The sequence below is a fragment of the Salvelinus alpinus genome, chromosome 27, assembly GCF_045679555.1.
Source record: "Salvelinus alpinus chromosome 27, SLU_Salpinus.1, whole genome shotgun sequence".
NCBI lineage: Eukaryota > Metazoa > Chordata > Actinopteri > Salmoniformes > Salmonidae > Salvelinus > Salvelinus alpinus.
In genome coordinates this window covers 20,701,516-20,722,676 of record NC_092112.1, presented here as the reverse complement: position 1 = coordinate 20,722,676, position 21,161 = coordinate 20,701,516, and the positions used below count along the sequence as shown (strand labels likewise).

At 41.8% G+C, this 21,161-nt stretch overlaps 1 protein-coding gene across 1 annotated transcript in view; it reads left to right on the top strand.

Moving 5' to 3' along the window:
* Positions 1–16,353, top strand: part of LOC139555845 (connector enhancer of kinase suppressor of ras 3-like) — a 74,137-nt gene extending 57,784 nt beyond the window's left edge. The window contains exons 14-21 of the mRNA XM_071369233.1: positions 3,545–3,738; positions 6,922–6,995; positions 7,476–7,547; positions 8,451–8,527; positions 9,386–9,480; positions 9,662–9,872; positions 12,362–12,531; positions 12,862–16,353. Coding sequence (XP_071225334.1) covers positions 3,545–3,738; positions 6,922–6,995; positions 7,476–7,547; positions 8,451–8,527; positions 9,386–9,480; positions 9,662–9,872; positions 12,362–12,531; positions 12,862–13,068 — 1,100 coding nt within the window. The 3' untranslated portion in view covers positions 13,069–16,353. The remainder of the gene's footprint in view (positions 1–3,544; positions 3,739–6,921; positions 6,996–7,475; positions 7,548–8,450; positions 8,528–9,385; positions 9,481–9,661; positions 9,873–12,361; positions 12,532–12,861) is intronic.
* The last annotated feature ends 4,808 nt before the right edge of the window (positions 16,354–21,161 follow it).

Here is a 21,161-nt window from a genome sequence, read left to right as displayed (position 1 = left end):
AGCTCGAGACCCTGGGTCTCGACCCCGCCCTGTGCAACTGGGTCCTGGACTTCCTGACGGGCCGCCCCCAGGTGGTGAGGGTAGGTAACAACATCTCCACCCCGCTGATCCTCAACACTGGGGCCCCACAAGGGTGCGTTCTGAGCCCTCTCCTGTACTCCCTGTTCACCCACGACTGCGTGGCCATGCACGCCTCCAACTCAATCATCAAGTTTGCGGATGACACTACAGTGGTAGGCTTGATCACCAACAACGACGAGACGGCCTACAGGGAGGAGGTGAGGGCCCTCGGAGTGTGGTGTCAGGAAAATAACCTCATACTCAACGTCAACAAAACAAAGGAGATGATTGTGGACTTCAGGAAACAGCAGAGGGAGCACCCCCCTATCCACATCGACGGGTCAGTAGTGGAGAAGGTGGAAAGTTTTAAGTTCCTCGGTGTACACATCACGGACAAACTGAACTGGTCCACCCACACAGACAGCGTTGTGAAGAAGGCGCAGCAGCGCCTCTTCAACCTCAGGAGGCTGAAGAAATTCGGCTTGTCACCAAAAGCACTCACAAACTTCTACAGATGCACAATCGAGAGCATCCTGTCGGGCTGTATCACCGCCTGGTACGGCAACTGCTCCGCCCACAACCGTAAGGCTCTCCAGAGGGTAGTGAGGTCTGCAGAACGCATCACCAGGGGCAAACTACCTGCCCTCCAGGACACCTACACCACCCGATGTCACAGGAAGGCCATAAAGATCATCAAGGACAACAACCACCCAAGCCACTGCCTGTTCACCCCGCTATCATCCAGAAGGCGAGGTCAGTACAGGTGCATCAAAGCAGGGACCGAGAGACTGAAAAACAGCTTCTATCTCAAGGCCATCAGACTGTTAAACAGCCACCACTAACATTTAGCGGCCGCTGCCAACATACTGACTCAACTCCAGCCACTTTAAAAATGGGAATTGATGGAAATTATGTAAAAATGTACCACTAGCCACTTTAAGCAATGCCACTTAATACAATGTTTACATACCCTACATTACCCATCTCATATGTATATATACTGTACTCTATATCATCTACTGCATCTTGCCATCTTTATGCAATACATGTACCACTAGCCACTTTAAACTATGCCACTTTATGTTTACATACCCTACAGTACTCATCTCATATGTATATACCGTACTCTATACCATCTACTGCATCTGCCATGCCGTTCTGTACCACCACTCATCCATATATCTTTATGTACATATTCTTTATCCCTTACACTTGTGTGTGTGTGTAAGGTAGTAGTGTGGAATTGTTAGGTTAGATTACTGTTGGTTATTACTGCATTGTCGGAACTAGAAGCACAAGCATTTCGCTACACTCGCATTAACATCTGCTAACCATGTGTATGTGACTAATACAATTTGATTTGATTTGATTTGAGTTGTACTGTTAGAGGGGCCAGTTACATTAGACGTTATTGTTGTCATCGTTTTCTTCACTGCATTGCAGGCATTAGCAGGCAAAAGACCATGTTCATAATCATCATCTATGCCACTGTCTAATAATGGATGTAAAAAAAGAACGAGAGCAAAAATTTGTTATGTAAAAATTATTTCATACTCCACATTTAGGGGGGCCACAAGGGGGTCCAAAATTGTTGTTGTCACAGGGGCACTGCCCCTCCCGCCCCCCCCCCCCCCCCAGAACCGCCACTGTTTGTTACTACGCTGAAAAATTACATTATACATCCGGACTTTTGCCACCTAGAAAATTTGTGCGACCGGACTTTCTCAAATAGTACTTGAGTACCCCTGGCCTAGGTGTTCTGATGGAACTATCAAGTTGTTTTCAGCCTGCATTAATTTGATTATCATGCCCTAGTAGCCTAAAGTATACAGACTTTAAGAACTACGGCGACTTTCAGTGACAGAACAGCATACATCAAGCATATCACGGAGGAAACGGTCGTCACTAGTTACCACAGCCACAAAGTCATAAACTCCGCCCATTTGTACAATTTTTCGTTTTAAAAATGTATTTTAAACCTTAACCTTAAACCAACCACACTGCTAATCTTATGCATAACCCTAACCTTAAATTAAGACCAAAAAGCATATTTTTGTTTTCATTTTTTTTGTTGCTAAAGCCAATTTGAACTTTGTGGCTGTGGTCACTAGTGGAAACTGAGAATGTTGAACCAAATAGAAGATTAAGAATAATGACCGGAAATCGTGCATCATCAGTAGCAAGGGCAGCAGCAGAGAACGCTTCTTGAAGCTGAAATTGTGTATTTTCATGCAATTGCTGTCTCTTCACGAAGAACAATGCTTTCAAAGCATCTGTAGAGTAGCCTTCTTCGTCTGATGGGTTGGATAATGCACTTATTCAAAAGTTTGTTACAGGTTGAGGAGGCGTTGTGGAGAAGTTGTTTCTCGTCTGATCTAATTCATTCAGCCAATCATTACTCAGAAGTACCGACGTTAAAGTATCCATGTTTGATTGAACCTTTTTTTATGCGTGGAATTGTTATCCTCGTCAAACACTTTCTAAATGATATCTAACACACTGCCTTCATATTAAATGACATGCTACCTGTGAAATCTAGACTGCAAAATGAAGGTTCATGATTGTGATTTTCTTATATGGGTAAAGGTATTTTCAATCTGTAGCCGAATACAAGTAGATGTTTGTCCAACCTGCCCCGATGAATTTGAAGATGAAACGTGCCCTCATGCAGTAATAACCCCAAATAACATTTGCAGTCAGCCCCTCTCACTTCCATTTGTGCCTACTAGTGGGCTAATGTCTTCATTTGATCTCTTGCATGTAGTTTGATCAAACCACAAAAACATATTTGGGTTGATAAATGCTTAACATGTATATCATTTTGTAAACCCATGTCACTACATTTTGGAGAGCAAGACAGACATGCTGTTGCCATGTGAAACAGGATGCTGTTTTATCTGTGAGCTTAGTGGTTAGTGGTGACAGCAGCAGGGGGTGTGTGTGTAACTGTTGGACTGTACAAAGCCCTACATGTAGGCTATACTTGGTTGGGCAATGTTAAGGAAGTGTATGCTCTTCATGTGCATCCTCTTGTCATTCTGCGAGTCTGTATGTGCTGTTGTGACTGATGGCTCCAGCATGCTGGTGACATGCTGCTGTAATAGGATATCTCTTCTCTCTGGATCAAACTCTCCTGGTGCCGTACAGTACCTTCAGGACAGTGGTTGGAGGTAAGATAGCTAGACGTTCTAGAAAGGGTAGGATCAACACCTCTCAGCCTATTAGATTACATTACAATGTACAGATTCCATTATTTAACATGGGCTTTTCCTAATTTGCCAAATGTGGAATACAAAAAGGGCTACTTTATGGTAGAGTGTTAAGGAAAACAATACTTGCCTGCCTCACTGCCTCAACCAAAGGTCTAGATGACCTGCTCACAAGGTTACAAATAACAAAGAGTAATATACTCTAAGGACGTAGTCGCCCTGTCTGCCTGCCTGTACTGTAGCTAATGTTGCAGTGCCTGACTGTCTGTCTGTAGGCCCCATAGGTAGGCCTACCATAGATGATTCTGTGATGAGCCGTCGCAAGGTGTCTTTGAAGGAGCTGGGTCAGGTGGACTGCCAGGGCTGGCTCTACAAGAAGAAGGAGGGCAAGGGCTTCCTGGGAACAAAATGGAAGAAGTACTGGTTTGTTCTGAAAAAGATCTCCATGTACTGGTACACTGGTCAGACGGTGAGTCCTAGTGTTGTGTTATGTTGTGTTATCCCGTTGTGCTAATCTAATCTTTGTTGTTTTTAGGTTGTTGAGTTGTGCTAATCTAATCTGTCGATCTGTGTTGTGTTAGATTAGATTAGCACAACTGTCCCGGAGTTGTGCTAATCTAATCTAACACAACATGTCGTTTTGCTAATCTGTTGTTGGGTTGTTATGTTGTGTTGGGACTGAGTCTGTTAACATTTCATTAGCTAAATCTCAAAATGCTTTAGTTAAGGGCAGGGCTGGGGAACTGGCGGCGGTTCCAATTTTGTAGGCCTGCAGACCAATTTAAAAATAAATAAAAAATAACTTACCCCAGTGGGTCATAACTTACCCCAGTGGGTCAGTTAGAATAATAGAATACACAAGGTGCTATTTAGACATTTAGTTGTGTGTCAGCAGTCACTCAATTACCCCAGGTCAGCTAAATATTTTTAGATTGTTAAATAAGTCTAGCGTCCAGCTATCTAAACTTGTAGTAAGCATGGTCTAATTACTGACCGGGGTGGGGCCCATTGATCATCATTTATCATATTAAAAACAGCAAACTTTTGCATCCACCGTATGGCAAAATATGTACAATTGCAGAAAATTTGCTTTAAAACAGCAACATTTTCTCTACACCCAATGGCAACATGTGAGGAATTGCAGGAAATGAACTCTAAAACTTTGCTGTAACGAGGGGGGCTGCTTTGCTCGCAGGGTACGGAGGCCCCTTATGATGAGTTCCATTTTTTGTCCCAGCCCCATCAAAGTTGCCCATCTCTGGTTTAGGGTATACAAAAAAGTATGCTCATATTCAATCAAATGTATTTATAAAGCCCTTTTTACATCAGCCGATGTCACAAAGTGCTATACAGAAACCCAGCCTAAAACCCCAAACAGCAAGCAATGCAGATGTAGAAGCACGGTGGCTAGGAAAAACTCCCTATAAAGGCAGGAACCTAGGAAAAAACCTAGAGAGGAACCAGGCTCTGATGGGTGGCCAGTCCTCTTCTGGCTGTGCCGGGTGGAGATTATAACAGTACATGGCCAAGATGTTCAAGCGTTCATAGATGACCAGCAGGGTCAAATAATAATAATTACAGTGGTTGTCGAGGGTGCAACATAGAGTGCAACAGGTCAGCACCTCAGCAGTAGATGTCAGTTGGCTTTTCATAGCCGAGTATTCAGAGTTCGAGAAAACAGGTGTGGTAGAGAGAGAGATAGTCAATCATATGACCTACTGAAGAGATGAGTCTTCAATAAAGATTTAAAGTTCAAGACCGAGTCTGCGTCTCTCACAGATAGACAGACCATTCCAAAACAAATGGAGCTCTATAGGAGAAAGCCCTGCCTCCAGCTGTTTGCTTAGAAATTCTAGGGACCATAAGGAGGCCTGCGTATTGTGACCGTAGCGTACATGTTGGTACAGTTGAAGTCGGAAGTTTACATACACCTTAGCCAAATTCATTTAAACTCAGTTTCTCACAATTCCTGACATTTAATCCTAGTAAAGATTCCCTGTCTTAGGTCAGTTAGGATCACCATTTCATTTTAATGTGAAATGTCAGAATAATAGTAGAGAAAATTATTTATTTCAGCTTTTCTTTCTTTCATCACATTCCCAGTGGGTCAGAAGTTTACATACACAATTAGTATTTGGTAGCATTGCCTTTAAATTGTTTAACCTGAGTCAAACATTTCGGGTAGCCTTCCACAAGCTTCCCACAATAAGTTGGGTGAATTTTGGCCCATTCCTACTGACAGAGCTGGCGTAACTGAGTCCGGTTTGTAGGCCTCCTTGCTCGCACACGCTTTTTCAGTTCTGCCCACACATTTTCTATAGGATTGAGGTCAGGGCTTTGTGATGGCCACTCCAATACCTTGACTTTGTTGTCCTTAAGCTATTTTTCCACAACTTTGGAAGTATGCTTGGGGTCATTGTCCATTTGGAAGGCCATTTGCGACCAAGCTTTAACTTCCTGACTGATGTCTTGAGATGTTGCTTCAATATATCCACATCATTTTCCTACCTCATGATGCCATCTATTTTGTGAAGTGCACCAGTCCCTCCTGCAGCAAAGCACCCCCACAACATGATGCTGCCACCTCCCACGGTTGGGATGGTGTTCTTTGGCTTGCAAGCCTCCCCCTATTTCCTCCAAACATAACGATGGTTATTATGGCCAAACAGTTCTATTTTTGTTTCATCAGACCAGAGGACATTTCTCCAAAAAGTACGATCTTTGTCCCAATGTGCACTTGCAAACCGTAGTCTGGCTTTTTTATGGCAGTTTTGGAGCAGTGGCTTCTTCCTTGCTGAGTGGCCTTTCAGGTTATGTCGATATAGGACTCGTTTTACTGTGGATATAGATACTTTTGTACCCATTTCTTCCAGCATCTTCACAAGGTCCTTTGCTGTTGTTCTGGGATTGATTTGCACTTTTCGATCCAAAGTACGTTCATCTCTAGGAGACAGAACGCGTCTCCTTCCTGAGCGGTATGACGGCTGCTTGGTCCCATGGTATTTATACTTGCGTACTATTGTTTGTACAGATGAACGTGGTACCTTCAGGTGTTTGGAAAATTGCTCCCAAGGATGAACCAGAATTGTGGAGGTCTACAATTTTTTTTCTGAGGTCTTGGCTGATTTCTTTTGATTTTCCCATGATGTCAAGCAAAGAGGCACTGAGTTTGAAGGTAGGCCTTGAAATACATCCACAGGTACACCTCCAATTGACTCAAATTATGTCAATTAGCCTATCAGAAGCTTCTAAAGCCATGACATCATTTTGGGGAATTTTACAATCTGTTTAAAGGCACAGTCAATTTAGTGTATGTAAACTTCTGACCCACTGGAATTGTGATACAGTGAATTGTAAGTGAAATCATCTGTCTGTAAACATGCACAAAGTAGATGTCCTAACCGACTTGCCAAAACTATAGTTTGTTAACAAGAAACTTGTGGAGTGGTTGAAAAATGAGTTTTAATGACTCCAACCTAAGCGTATGTAAACTTCTGACTTCAACTGTAAATATTAAAACAGTAATGTGTACTACTCTCCCGGACAATGTTCCTCTAACCAACCATATTTTTTAACTATCATCTTGTCACATGAGCGTAATCAATTATGCATGTTATTGTTGTTTCTCTCTCTGTCACCTCTTGGTGTGTAGGCTGAGAAAGCAGAAGGATACATCGACCTTACAAACTTCACTGTCGACCAAGCAACAGAGTGCAAGAAAAAGCAGTAAGGTTTTTCTAATTTAAAGTTTCCATTTGGCCTGTTGGAAACCTGAGTAGTGTGGGCTACACACCCCACGGTCACAGGAAATTGCTGGGCTTTTGCAAGTCGAGCTCAAATGTAGTCTTTGTGGTAACTCTTCCTTGCTGTCCATTGACGGTATATTTCAAGCTGTGGTCTGTATTATCACATGTAGCATTTTTTCGTCTGTGTAAATCATCAACCCTAAACCATGTTTCTTTTGTTCTTTATGGTATGAACGCATACATACAATAACTGCTGGTCTGCTGTTGACCCCATTTTGTGGTTTCACTTTTGCTTCCTTCCACACAGAGCAGTGTTCCACTCTCTCCTTTAGTGTCCTATCCTGTCGTAGTAATGATAATAATTGTATTTGTAGAGCATTTTTCATATGTTTACGCTCAAAACACTCAATGTAGTATTTGTTGATCTGACGGCTATGTTGTTTTGCCTGATCTCATTCAGTGCTATGAAGGCCAGCCATCCACAGGTTGTGACACTCTACTTTGCCACCGAGAGTCTGAGAGAGATGAACAAGTGAGTATGTAAAAGAGGAGGGCAATGGAGGCAGGCCAGGAGGTTGTAGCCTACTTGTGCCAAATATTTTTTATAACTAAACCAAGATAGACCACAGCCTGTCGTTTCCAATGGGAATAGATGAGTCATAGTGGGCAGAACAAGCAAGGAGGTTTGCAGAGCCAAGCACGAGCTAGCGAGATCCTATTGGCCGGTTCTAGCCTATATCTGCATATTTCCGTTAGGGAACGCCTACTCTGTGAAATGCGGTGTGCAATAACTCAATTCGACTTTGCACTCCTTCTAAACAATGTGATTTAAAAGAAACTTTGGCAAAGGCTAAAGTCTACAAAACTTAGTCCACTCTGTTCATAACATATGTTAATTTTGGGACATAAAACTGTATTGAGATCAAATGTTTAATGATGACAACATTTGCAGAATGTAGGCCAAAATCTATCTCATTTTATCTTCTCCCACTGCCCACCAGTGGGCTTCCTCTCACTACCATATTTGGTAGTGAGTAGAAACGCCAAGCAGATGCTTCATATTTATACATCCAGTGAAATATTTGGCTCGTTGTTCTATCTGTGTTTGTGCAACGCTGATGTCAAAAGGAACACTTACTAGAAGAGGATGTGGGCTGACGCTATGAAAATATAGCCTATTTATGTGAACGACTTTTTGTGTACTGTTTAAATGGTGTGAAAATTGAATCTTATTGTATATTATCTCAGCTTCATTTGGTTTCATGGGGCCATATTAAAATGCCATTACAGTTACCCATCCTGAAACTATTTCAGGAAGCTACAAGCTATTTGAGGAAGCATGTGCAAAGAGGACATTTGCCTCATAAGTACATAAAACATTGGCCGTACTGGTCAGGTATTAGTGTTTTTAAGTCATGGCTTCTCGATGTTACAGATGGTTGTCTAAACTGTCAGCAGCAGCGGCTGCTACACTGAACGAGTCGGCACGAGTCGTCGAGAGGAACACTGGGGGTAATGGACTCAAGACATTACATGGATATTTTTTTATTCAATTGTTTTGTTTGTTTTCTTGATGCGGAGAGCCAGAAATAAGCCAGGCGAACGATAGAGGGGAACACCATTGGTGTAGTGGAGGGTATACCCACTTATTTTTCAGTGGGCATTGCGTGAACACATTTCTTAATCTCCACTGATGCGTATCAAAGTAGTGTACTGGAAGTATAAACCATGTCAATTAATAGGGATGATGGAACAGATCAGAATGTTTCGCTTAAAATGTTGATAAACTATTCCTTCACATTTTAGGCGCAGCAATGTACACACGGCGCTAGGCCTACGCGTGAAAGTTCCCGAAATGCAATTGCGGGAAAACGCCCTTCTAAAATGCTCATCGCACAAAGCGAGCGGTTTAATGGACAGAAATCGAAATATCCGTTAGAAATTTAGGAAAGGGCGGGATATAAAGATGCAACAACTTTCATGAGTTGCTACTGTGACTAGGATAATGCCTTTGGCTGATAGACAATAAAATAAAGTTGAAAGAACCAATAGAACAGGAGAATGCATATGAGTAAGTCTTTAGAAAAAATGATTGCCTCCACGTTTCTGTGGTCGGATTTTGGTTATAGGGTACTTTGAAGCAAGGGAAGACAACATAATATGAAGTAAAACGTCCAGGTGTCAAACAATTAATGAACAGGAACAATATCGTGATGGTAATGATAGACCTAACTGTCTTCTGGTAGATGGAAAGGCTTTCCCAAAAAGCTCTATTAAATGTCAACTAGCTACAAAGTAGCCCATGTCTACCTGACAGAAGGATATCATGATTATTTGCATCAATCCATTGGCGTGCGTGCGTTTGTCTAGAGTGCTACAGTGAGGAGAGTGACCAAGAGGAGGTTGAGTCACTGGAGACATCTGACGTTTTCGACTCTGAGCAGCTGACCATAGACTCTGTTAATGTGAGTGCTCTGTCCCATTATACTGCTTTGTATATATGAAGATTGTTCAGCATTGATGCTACTTTGTGCTAGTGTTTAGACTCAGTGTCGACTCAGACTCTGTGTCTGTTGCTGTAGATAAGACAATACGCCTCATGTTAAACCCAGTGTGAATGTTGTTCTCTGTTCTCTTTCTGCCCAGGGAGATGTCCCCCCATCTTGCTCCACCTCGTCCCCCTGTCACTCCACTGACCCCATGTCTGCCCCTGACAGCATTGTGACTTCAGAGAGCATGGAGTCCAGGCTGGATGTCCCTTCTCCAGAGAGGGCAGTGGGACAGGGCGCTCCCCTCCACCCCTTCAGACTGGAAGAGGAGGATGGACCGGGGGCTGAGGCCCAGGGAGGAAAAGAGGGTAAACTGTTAGCTTCTTTGAATCGACACCACATCATCTCATTATCCTGGATTGACACCACATCATCTCATTATCCTGGATTGACATCACATCATCTCATTATCCTGGACTGCCACCACATCATCTCATTATCCTGGATTGACATTGCATCATCTCATTATCCTGGATTGACACCACATCATCTCATTATCCTGGATTGACACCACATCATCTCATTATCCTGGATTGACACCACATCATCTCATTATCCTGGATTGACATCACATCATCTCATTATCCTGGATTGACATCACATCATCTCATTATCCTAGATTGACACCACATCATCTCATTATCCTGGATTGACATCACATCATCTCATTATCCTGGATTGACATCACATCATCTCATTATCCTGGATTGACATCACATCATCTCATTATCCTGGATTGACACCACATCATCTCATTATCCTGGATTGACATCACATCATCTCATTATCCTGGATTGACACCACATCATCTCATTATCCTGGATTGACATCACATCATCTCATTATCCTGGATTGACATCACATCATCTCATTATCCTGGATTGACACCACATCATCTCATTATCCTGGATTGACATCACATCATCTCATTATCCTGGATTGACACCACATCATCTCATTATCCTGGATTGACATCACATCATCTCATTATCCTGGATTGACACCACATCATCTCATTATCCTGGATTGACATCACATCATCTCATTATCCTGGATTGACACCACATCATCTCATTATCCTGGATTGACATCACATCATCTCATTATCCTGGATTGACATTGCATCATCTCATTATCCTGGATTGACACCACATCATCTCATTATCCTGGATTGACACCACATCATCTCATTATCCTGGATTGACACCACATCATCTCATTATCCTGGATTGACATCACATCATCTCATTATCCTGGATTGACATCACATCATCTCATTATCCTAGATTGACACCACATCATCTCATTATCCTGGATTGACATCACATCATCTCATTATCCTGGATTGACATCACATCATCTCATTATCCTGGATTGACATCACATCATCTCATTATCCTGGATTGACACCACATCATCTCATTATCCTGGATTGACATCACATCATCTCATTATCCTGGATTGACACCACATCATCTCATTATCCTGGATTGACATCACATCATCTCATTATCCTGGATTGACATCACATCATCTCATTATCCTGGATTGACATCACATCATCTCATTATCCTGGATTGACACCACATCATCTCATTATCCTGGATTGACATCACATCATCTCATTATCCTGGATTGACATCACATCATCTCATTATCCTGGATTGACATTGCATCATCTCATTATCCTGGATTGACACCACATCATCTCATTATCCTGGATTGACACCACATCATCTCATTATCCTGGATTGACACCACATCATCTCATTATCCTGGATTGACATCACATCATCTCATTATCCTGGAATGACATCACATCATCTCATTATCCTAGATTGACACCACATCATCTCATTATCCTGGATTGACATCACATCATCTCATTATCCTGGATTGACATCACATCATCTCATTATCCTGGATTGACATCACATCATCTCATTATCCTGGATTGACACCACATCATCTCATTATCCTGGATTGACATCACATCATCTCATTATCCTGGATTGACACCACATCATCTCATTATCCTGGATTGACATCACATCATCTCATTATCCTGGATTGACATCACATCATCTCATTATCCTGGATTGACATCACATCATCTCATTATCCTGGATTGACACCACATCATCTCATTATCCTGGATTGACATCACATCATCTCATTATCCTGGATTGACATCACATCATCTCATTATCCTGGATTGACATTGCATCATCTCATTATCCTGGATTGACACCACATCATCTCATTATCCTGGATTGACACCACATCATCTCATTATCCTGGATTGACACCACATCATCTCATTATCCTGGATTGACATCACATCATCTCATTATCCTGGAATGACATCACATCATCTCATTATCCTAGATTGACACCACATCATCTCATTATCCTGGATTGACATCACATCATCTCATTATCCTGGATTGACATCACATCATCTCATTATCCTGGATTGACATCACATCATCTCATTATCCTGGATTGACACCACATCATCTCATTATCCTGGATTGACATCACATCATCTCATTATCCTGGATTGACACCACATCATCTCATTATCCTGGATTGACATCACATCATCTCATTATCCTGGATTGACATCACATCATCTCATTATCCTGGATTGACACAAAAGATGGCAGAGTAGCCTAGTTAACACCCACACCTCTATACTGCCTGTTTGTTCTTATGAAATTATTTTGAATAATAACATGTAAATGATGGCATATTTGTATGCCAAATCTTGATGTATTATTGTGATGATTTTTAGAGGGCACATGTGATGAGATGGAGGCACTGTACATCCATCTGAAGCATGCCAGACTATCTCCAACTGGAGAACTGAAGAGGGACTTCAGAGCGTCATTCATTCAACGCTGCAAAAATGACCGAGTCAATGAGAAGCTGCATCTGGTTAGGACCCTCAACAGCACTTTAAAGGTGAGTCACTTCATTCTGGGTCGATGAGCTTTCTGCTCACTAGAACAGGGTCATGTTCAGTAGGGCACGCCATTATTTATTTTTCAAACAAAGTGTAATTTTTCAAACAAAGTGTAAATTTGCATTTCTGCTGGACTAGTTTCGGGTAGTAGCTCCCCACAACCCTGATCTCTCATAGTTTGTCAATCAAACCCATGAACATGGAAGTTTTTAGTTTGCTGATTTTCCTTGGCTACAATACCCTTAGATGCACCTACATTAATTCCTGTTGAAATGTGAACAGCTGTACATGTCTTTTCAACACCTTAGTCTGATTTATATATTTAATAGGCAAAAGAAGCCGACCTGTTGGCTATAGAACACGTGCTGGCAGATCCCATTCTTACTGCACAGAGGTATCGTCAATGGAGGGTTGGGAACGTGGCGCTACTGCAGGAGATCACTCATCGCAAAAAGGGCCCACCAGGTGGCAGCAGAGAGCAGTCGTTCCCCCTCGAAGCTCCACGGACCCACTGCATCGCTGAAACCAGTGTGTGACCAACACAGAACAATGATAGGCAGGCATAGAGGCATCGGATACGATTCTTCACGGCCCGTATTTATAAAGCGGCTCAGTTTAGGAGTGTTGATCTAAGATCAGCCCCCCCCCCTTAAGGCGAAACTGATTTTAGATCAGCACTACTCTGAGATACTTTATGAGTAGGAGCCCAGGCATGCCCGTAAACAAAAAAACAACAGCATTGTATTCCTTATTTTATCGAGAATATTCCTGAAAATGTGCCGTGGATATTCCTATGCTTTCTTTTATGAATGGTTATCCATGTTTCTTACAGTCTTTTAAACACATTTTCTTTTATGACATGTGCAGTATAGTGCCACTTAGGGATTTTGGGAATAAGATGCTCTCTCTTTTAAAGGGAAATGTAATTATAATGGGACATTTTGCATTCCTTTAGAAATGTGTTTGCTAAATCACAGGGTCATGTATCCTATCACTGGGTAGGGGTTGGGTGTTATACCATTTTTCTAGTCACCATTGTTTGTAACACTGATATTAGGGAAGGTTGTTCTAGGTACACACCTTGTTCAATTAGTTTCACATCACTGAGTCTGGCCTAAGTAGAGTTTGTCTAAATAACTTTTCCTATCATAAGTAAATCAGCATTGACTAAATTATATTTTTTATTTGTTTTTAATATTTTTATATATTTTATCATTCAAAATTTGTAAATATTTTGTACATTGTGTATGGTTTTGTGGAACAAACTTGTACTGTTTACATGTACAAGTTTACATTTTATAAACAAATAAAGTCAGAGCTTTTTGCTAAGTCAAAGCCTAATGTCGTATTGACTTATTATCAGTAGGCCACATGGCTCCAAATAGGCTAATGATGGCACGCATTGAACCTGCTGGTATTTCTGTACAGCAGCATTCACACGCTGAAATTAGTATTAAAGCACGACATCTGCAGTAGCAATGAAAAGGTCAAAGTATTGTAAAGAAACTGCATATGATTGCAGAAATACTCGTCAAAAAGTTATGTGAATGAAGTTGATGGAAAGTAGCCTGGAAGATGCAGATGATATCTTGGCCATCTGTTGCAGGACCTTTTGTGTAAAGCACAAAGAAGGATTCTTGGCTGGCTGCCCTCCTGTCAACCTCACTGCTGACACCAACTCAATTGAATGAGGAATGGGAGGGTTATTCACTGTCTCTCCACTAGAAGGCCCTGTTATGCCTGATGGATGGAGAGCCTGTCTTTGACTGCTTCTTTCTCAGATGGTGCATTATTCCCAACAAAGTGCACTACTTTTGCCCAGAGCCCTATAGGGCCCTAAATAGGGTACCATTGCAGACAGCATTGCCTTGCTGTAGGCCTCAGGGTTGGTAGGGGAACTCGCCTTGCAGCATAACTAAGGTTAACAGAACTTTAAATGTGTTTCCCAGGAAAACACCTATGTTTTCCATGGATGCTATCCTATATGAGCCCCCTGAGGGCTAACACAGTATATATTTAACTGGGGTCATACTGAAGGAGAGAGAAGACTGCAGTAGAGGGTATAGGAGGACTACCTAGTATACACTGCACTGTGTTATTATGATGTTTAATGAAAAGGCTCTTTTCAAACTGACTATGTACTCTAAATTGGAGTGGTTACATGTGTGTGGTCTTGGGAATGTCAGTGTGTATGAGCTAGAGCTGTTAAATAAGCAGTCGCATTCCGAACACCTGATGACACAAGTTATCTAAATGTAGAGACGGAGTATGAGACGTCAAGAGGCAAAATGTCAAATAAACGATTAGATAGAATTTCAGAGTGCAGGTGTTTTACAACAAACTGGTCAGAAAATAAAACAGACTCTCTTTGTGTAGACACAAAGCAAGCTATTGTTGGGGCCAGAGGTGTGGAATTAAGGCTTATCTAGACCTACTCATATCCAACTATGGCTCTGCTGCTTACAAACGGTAAAATGGTCTCAAAATGGTTTAATCATGAGAGGATTTGGATGCAGGGCTGCCTGCTCCCCGCAAAATCAGCACGAACAGACTTCTTTGCATTTAACAGGAGATCCCTGGGTTATATGCATATCTATTAGTCTCTGACGTTCTCCACTCAAGTGTACAGAGAGCGATGTCAACAGCAACTTTGTTGTCCCGTTCATAAAAAATGACCTGAACTACACACACACACACACACTGGTGATGGGGTATACATCATACACTGACTCATTAGTGTAATATGAATTAATGACTTGTGGTTTACCAATCCACACAGAAATTATTTTATATGATGCTGACTAAATCAGGGGCTAATATTGCCTTTCCTAGAGTTCTATCGTGTCAATATTATTTTTCTCTTTCGAAAGAGTATCAAAACCTTGATACAATAAATGTCATGAAATTGAAATTCTACATTGAGTGAGAGAGATATGGCCTTGAGTAATCTGCAAAGATGATAATGTTGGGGAAACGTCAGCTATTTCTATTGGTGTATACTGTATGTCCAGCCGTAAGAATGTCCTAGGCCAACATGAAGCTGGTTCAAGAAGGGCTATTTCTCGGTAGGTTGTGTTTATGTGCATATTTAACAAACTGATTTGTTCTACAGTGCCTTCAGAAAGTATTCAGACCCCTTGACTTTTTCCACATTTTGTTACATTAAAGCTTTATTCTAAAATTGATTACATGAATACAAAACCTCAGCAATCTACACACAATACCTGTTGCGTCAAAAAAACAGAACACTCAAAACATGAGCACAATGGCAGCTCTTCCTTTAAAGAACTCCAGGCCTCAAGAGGGCAGATAACCCAAAAACACGGGTGGAACTAAAAAATTGAGCCAGGATTTCTGGAGGGACTACTTTTACATGCGCACCTGGCAGATAAGCATGGGTATAAAATGTTTGGTCCTCAACATACACACAGCTCATTGTTCAACCCTAAAGACGCAACTGGTATGTAATGTTTGGAATTATTTATTATGTTGCATCCAGTGCTTAGCACAATTTACATGTTTAACTCTGGTAGGAGTGGTGACTTCTTTTGTTGTGGATATTTTCTGACTGCAGAAGTAATTGCTAGAAGTGCTAGATTAAATTGTTTAAACGTTTACTTTATTCAAAGCCATGCTTTGTTGCTGTGTCATGCATTGTTTAGTGTAAAATAATGCATGTTTATCCTCTGTTTAAGGTTATCAATCTATTCCTATTGCCTATTCCTTATTCCTCTGTCATTCAACTACTCTATTCAACAAATCAACTGTTTCAACATATTCAACAAATGGCATCAAAACCATAATAAAACACTGGAAAGGAATTGAGTTGTCCCTTTGCATCCTTCACGTGTTGAGCAAGCCGTTTTCAAGTTTGGGCAGAGCTGAAATAATTATAACACCTAGACAACTTGACAATACCCCATGATGACAAAGTGAAAACAGGTTTTTAGAAATTTTTACAAATGTATAAAAAACAGAAATGTCTTATTTACATAAGACCGTTTGCCATGAGACTCGAAAATGAGCTCAGGTGCATCCTGTTTCCATTGATCATCCTTGAGATGTTTCTACAACTTGATTGGCGACCACCTGTTGTAAATTCAATTGATTGGACATGATTTGGAAAGGCACACACCTGTCTATATAAAGGTCCCACAGTTGACTGTGCATGTCAGAGCAAAAACCAAGCCATGAGGTCAAAGGAATTGTACCTAGAGCTCAGACAAGATTGTGTCAAGGCACAGATCTGGAGAAGGGTACCAAAAAATTTCTGCAGCAATGAAGGTCCCCAAGAACACAGTGGCATCCATCATTCTTAAATGGAAAAAATTTGGAACCACCAAGACACTTCCTAGAGCCGGCCAAACTGAGAAATCGGGAGAGAAGAGCCTTGGTCAGGGAGGTGACCAAGAACCCAATGGTCACTCTGACAGAGCTCTAGAGTTCCTCTGTGGAGATGGGAGAACCTTCCAGAAGGACAACCATCTCTGCAGCACTCCACCAATCAGGCCTTTTATGGTAGAGTGGCCAGATGGAAGCCACTCCTCAGAAAAAGGCACATAACAGCCTGCTTGGAGTTTGCCAAAAAGGCACCTGAAGAATCTCAGACCATGAGAAACAAGATTCTCTGGTCTGATGAAACCAAGAGTGAACTCTTTGGCCTGAATGCCAAGCGTCACATCTGGAGGAAACCTGGTATCCCTATGGTGGCAGTATCATCTGTGGGGATGTTTTTCAGCGGCAGGGACTGGGAGACTAGTCTGGATCGATGGAAAGATGAACAGAGCAAAGTATAGAGATCCTTGATGAAAATCTGCTGCAGAGCGCTCAGGACCTCAGACTGGGGCGAAGGATCACCTTCCAACAGGACAATGACCCTAAACACACAGCCAAGACAGCACAGAAGTGGCTTCGAGACAAGTCTCTGAATGTCCTTGAGTGGCCCAGTCAGAGCTTGAACTTGAACCCAATCGAACATCTCTGGAAAGACCTAAAAATAGAGAAGAATGGGAGAAACTCCCCAAAATACAGGTATGCCAAGCTTGTAGTGTCATACCCAAGAAGACTCGAGGATGTAATCTCTGCCAAAGGTGCTTCAAAAAAGTACTTAAAGGGTCTGAGTACTTATGTAAATGTCATATTACATTTATTTTTGTTTTTCTGTAGATTAGCAAAAAAAATAAACCTGTTTTTGCTTTGGCATTATGAGGTATTGTAAAGATTGAGGGGAAAAAATATTTAATACATTTTAGAATAAGGCTGTAACGTAACAACCAGAGTAGAGACCAGAGTAGAGTAAAGCACTGGTCAAAAGTAGTGCACTATTAAGAGAATAGGGTGCCATTTGGGAGGTAAATAAAGACTCCAGTGAGTCATTAGTCATCTTTGGACAGATTCAGAAACAGCCTTGGTGTTGCTCAGATGACAATGCCACACATTCCTAAGCAGTGTTTGTGGTGTAGGCCACCACCAATGTCGTGTCAGACCAGCTACAGAGTGCTCCTCACTTTAACCCACAGCGAAGGAGCAACAAGAGGACTGTTTGTCACGATCGCCATAATAACTGGACCAAAGCGCAGCGTGATCTGGGTTCACATCTTTATTTACTATGTGAAACTCAAAGCAAAACAAGAAACGAACAAACGAAACGTGAAGAAAATGCAGCGCTAACAGGCACTACACAAAACCAAGATCCCACAAAGCACAATGGGGAAATGGCTGCCTAAATATGATCCCCAATCAGAGACAACGATAAACAGCTGCCTCTGATTGGGAACCATACCAGGCCAACATAGATAATAAATCACCTAGATAACCCACCCTAGTCACTGTCACACCCCAACCAACATAGAGAATAAACAGTTCTCTATGGTCAGGGTGTGACACTGTTCTTATGCTCTAGACACATTGTTTACTACTTTGAGAAAACAACAATAACATTCCAGACATCATTTTGTTCCATCTAAAAACAAAGTCACAGAAACTGGGATTTTCCTGGAAGGCGATTTGGAAGATTTGTCTGGCAGTGTTATGTGAGTTGACTTGCCACACAGATACAGTATGTTCATCACATTGTAAGAAAGTCAACAATGACTGTAGGATAGCCTGGACATGCTCATCCTAAAGCCCACACCCTCTCTCTCCCCTGGAGCTCAATCAACCATCAATGCAGGTGCAGACCATCACACATGCCAACCAATAAAAAAGAACATCCCTGAGAAAAAGCACTTCCCTGGATCTTCCCTGGATCTCCTGGGTTACAGTTAGTCTGTCAGCATCCCAGAGAGCCTTCCTCAATCTGCCCTCATCCACTCAGTCAATATCAGCAGTGATAATGTTTCTGCATCACTGGACACGCAAGCGTCCCAAATAACACCCTCTTCAATATATAGTGTACTAATTTTTACCAAAGCACTACCCTACATGGAGAATAGGGTGCTATTTAGGACGCAGACACAGGAATATTAATGCTGATTGTTGCTATGTGCTGACAGTGCTGCCGATGGGCAGTCCAGGTCCCCTGTGAGTCTCCTCTCTCAACACTTCTATATATTTTATATCTTTACATGATTACATTTTCTCACCCTGTTTGGGGCCTTTCGTAAATGTCCTGTGGCAATGATTACATGGTGTGAGTGTGAGTCATGCCATTAAAACAAGGTTATGGTGTTAGACATTCAGAGGCTGTGTTGCATGGGCTACAGACAATAAAAACAGACAGACAAAGCCAGCACAACTGATGGCTAGACTATTACAGGCCCCGTGGCTTGCTTGGAAGCTATGTACTGAAATTATATATGTCGATTTGACAGCCAGGGCTGAGGGGACCTTACCTTAGGCTGGAAACGATTATATCCTTGACAATGACAACCGTGTTGAGGGTGAAAAAAACAGAGCGGTGAAATAGATCCAGAAAACACCACAGATAAGATGTTTCTTGATGTCTGAACTTGGGTGGTTTCAGGGACTGATGAACCAAGTCACATAGCAGATAGTAAATATAGATGCTCTGTCCTTACGGCTCTTATACTCTGTGGTGGGATGGATGGGATGAGTGAGGATAAAGTATCCCACTCAATAAGTGAACCATCCACACTCTGGCTGGACCAAATGACATCCTGGATCATTGGCCCCACTCCGTCACCTCTCACCACCACTCACCTTGCCCGGGGAACTCCACTGTAAATAGGAAACGAGAGCCCATGTGGACACCCACCCGCAGGGTTTCATTTCACAACCTAGCCGGGTGAACTAAGGACTGGAGGGGGGAGGCAGAGAGAAGGGGAGGCTGACACAGTTCCAGGCACGTATAGTAGGGTACAGATAGATGGAGCGTTGTTGTACCTGATGGGGAGATGGACATTGTAAAATGTTGAATGTAAACATTTATTTCAATACTGCCAATAAAAACATCCAGTGCTCTGTTTTGAGTCGTCAGTCATGGTTCCATATATTTCCTCCCTCTTCGTGTTAAAAACAGGACATTTGATGGACAAATCTTGTATTTGATTAGAGGAAATCAAAGAAATGACAGATTTCTAGTTTCCTCCTCTGTATGTTTTGTTGATAGGAACTGTTGTGAGGAGCAGGCCCTAATTGAAATCAGGCTTCTCTGGTTAGCTGAACAGTTCATGACTTACTTTGTGTTTACAAGGCTAGTGTGGACTTCCCCTGTTTTTCTTAGCTTGGATCAAATTAATACATCCCTATGTAACACTTGATTTGGTTAACTCAGTTCTACACTCTTAGAAAAAAAGGTGCTATCTAGAACCTAAAAGGGTTCTTCTGCTGTCCCCATAGGTGAACCCTTTGAATAACTAGTTTTGGTTCCAGGTAAAACCCTTTAGGTTCTAGGTAGAACCCTTTCGTCAGTGTTCTACATGGAACCAAAAAGGGTTCTACCTGAAAGCAAAAAGGGTTCTACCTGGAACCCCCCAAAAATGTACTATGGGGACAGCTGAAGAACCCTTTTGGAACCCTTTTTTCCTAAGAGTGTAGGGTCCACTTGGTCACACTTCAATGGCTTTAGATTGCAGCTTCCTTTGTTATTACTGTGTATTGTAACTTGCCATGCTGTACTTAAAGAGTTAAACATTAATAATAGCACTATGTAGAATCCTGTGTGCAGATATCTTTTAAATGTAGTCTAGTCAAGATATGGAAAATTCTTGAAGCTTCTCCTCACACTTAGTAACCCTTACAAAAAAATATTCCAGTTTTGAAAGTGCAGTAACTGCAGTCAACTGTGGTACTTAGGACGCAGTAACTGCAGAATAACTGTGGTGTACTGCAGTTACACAGTAAAAGTTTTTTTATTTTGGACATAGTATTTGCAGCATACTGCAGTTATACTGCACTCTGACTGCAATCTTTTTTCTTAACTTTTGGAAGAGGTAATGAAGACAAATTAGGACTGTCAATTTGTGGGAGCAGGATTCCACACCATGGAGAAAAGTGAAGGATTAAGAATGAGGCATATATGAATTTGAGAAACGATATGTTATTAATGTTGTTACTATTCCTTATGAAATGTATTATGGCATGTTCATGCTCCATAGAAAAATGAAGAGCGCATCCGTCCCACTGCGGGGGTGTGGTTTCCACCGATACAACTACTATGGTTGAGGTC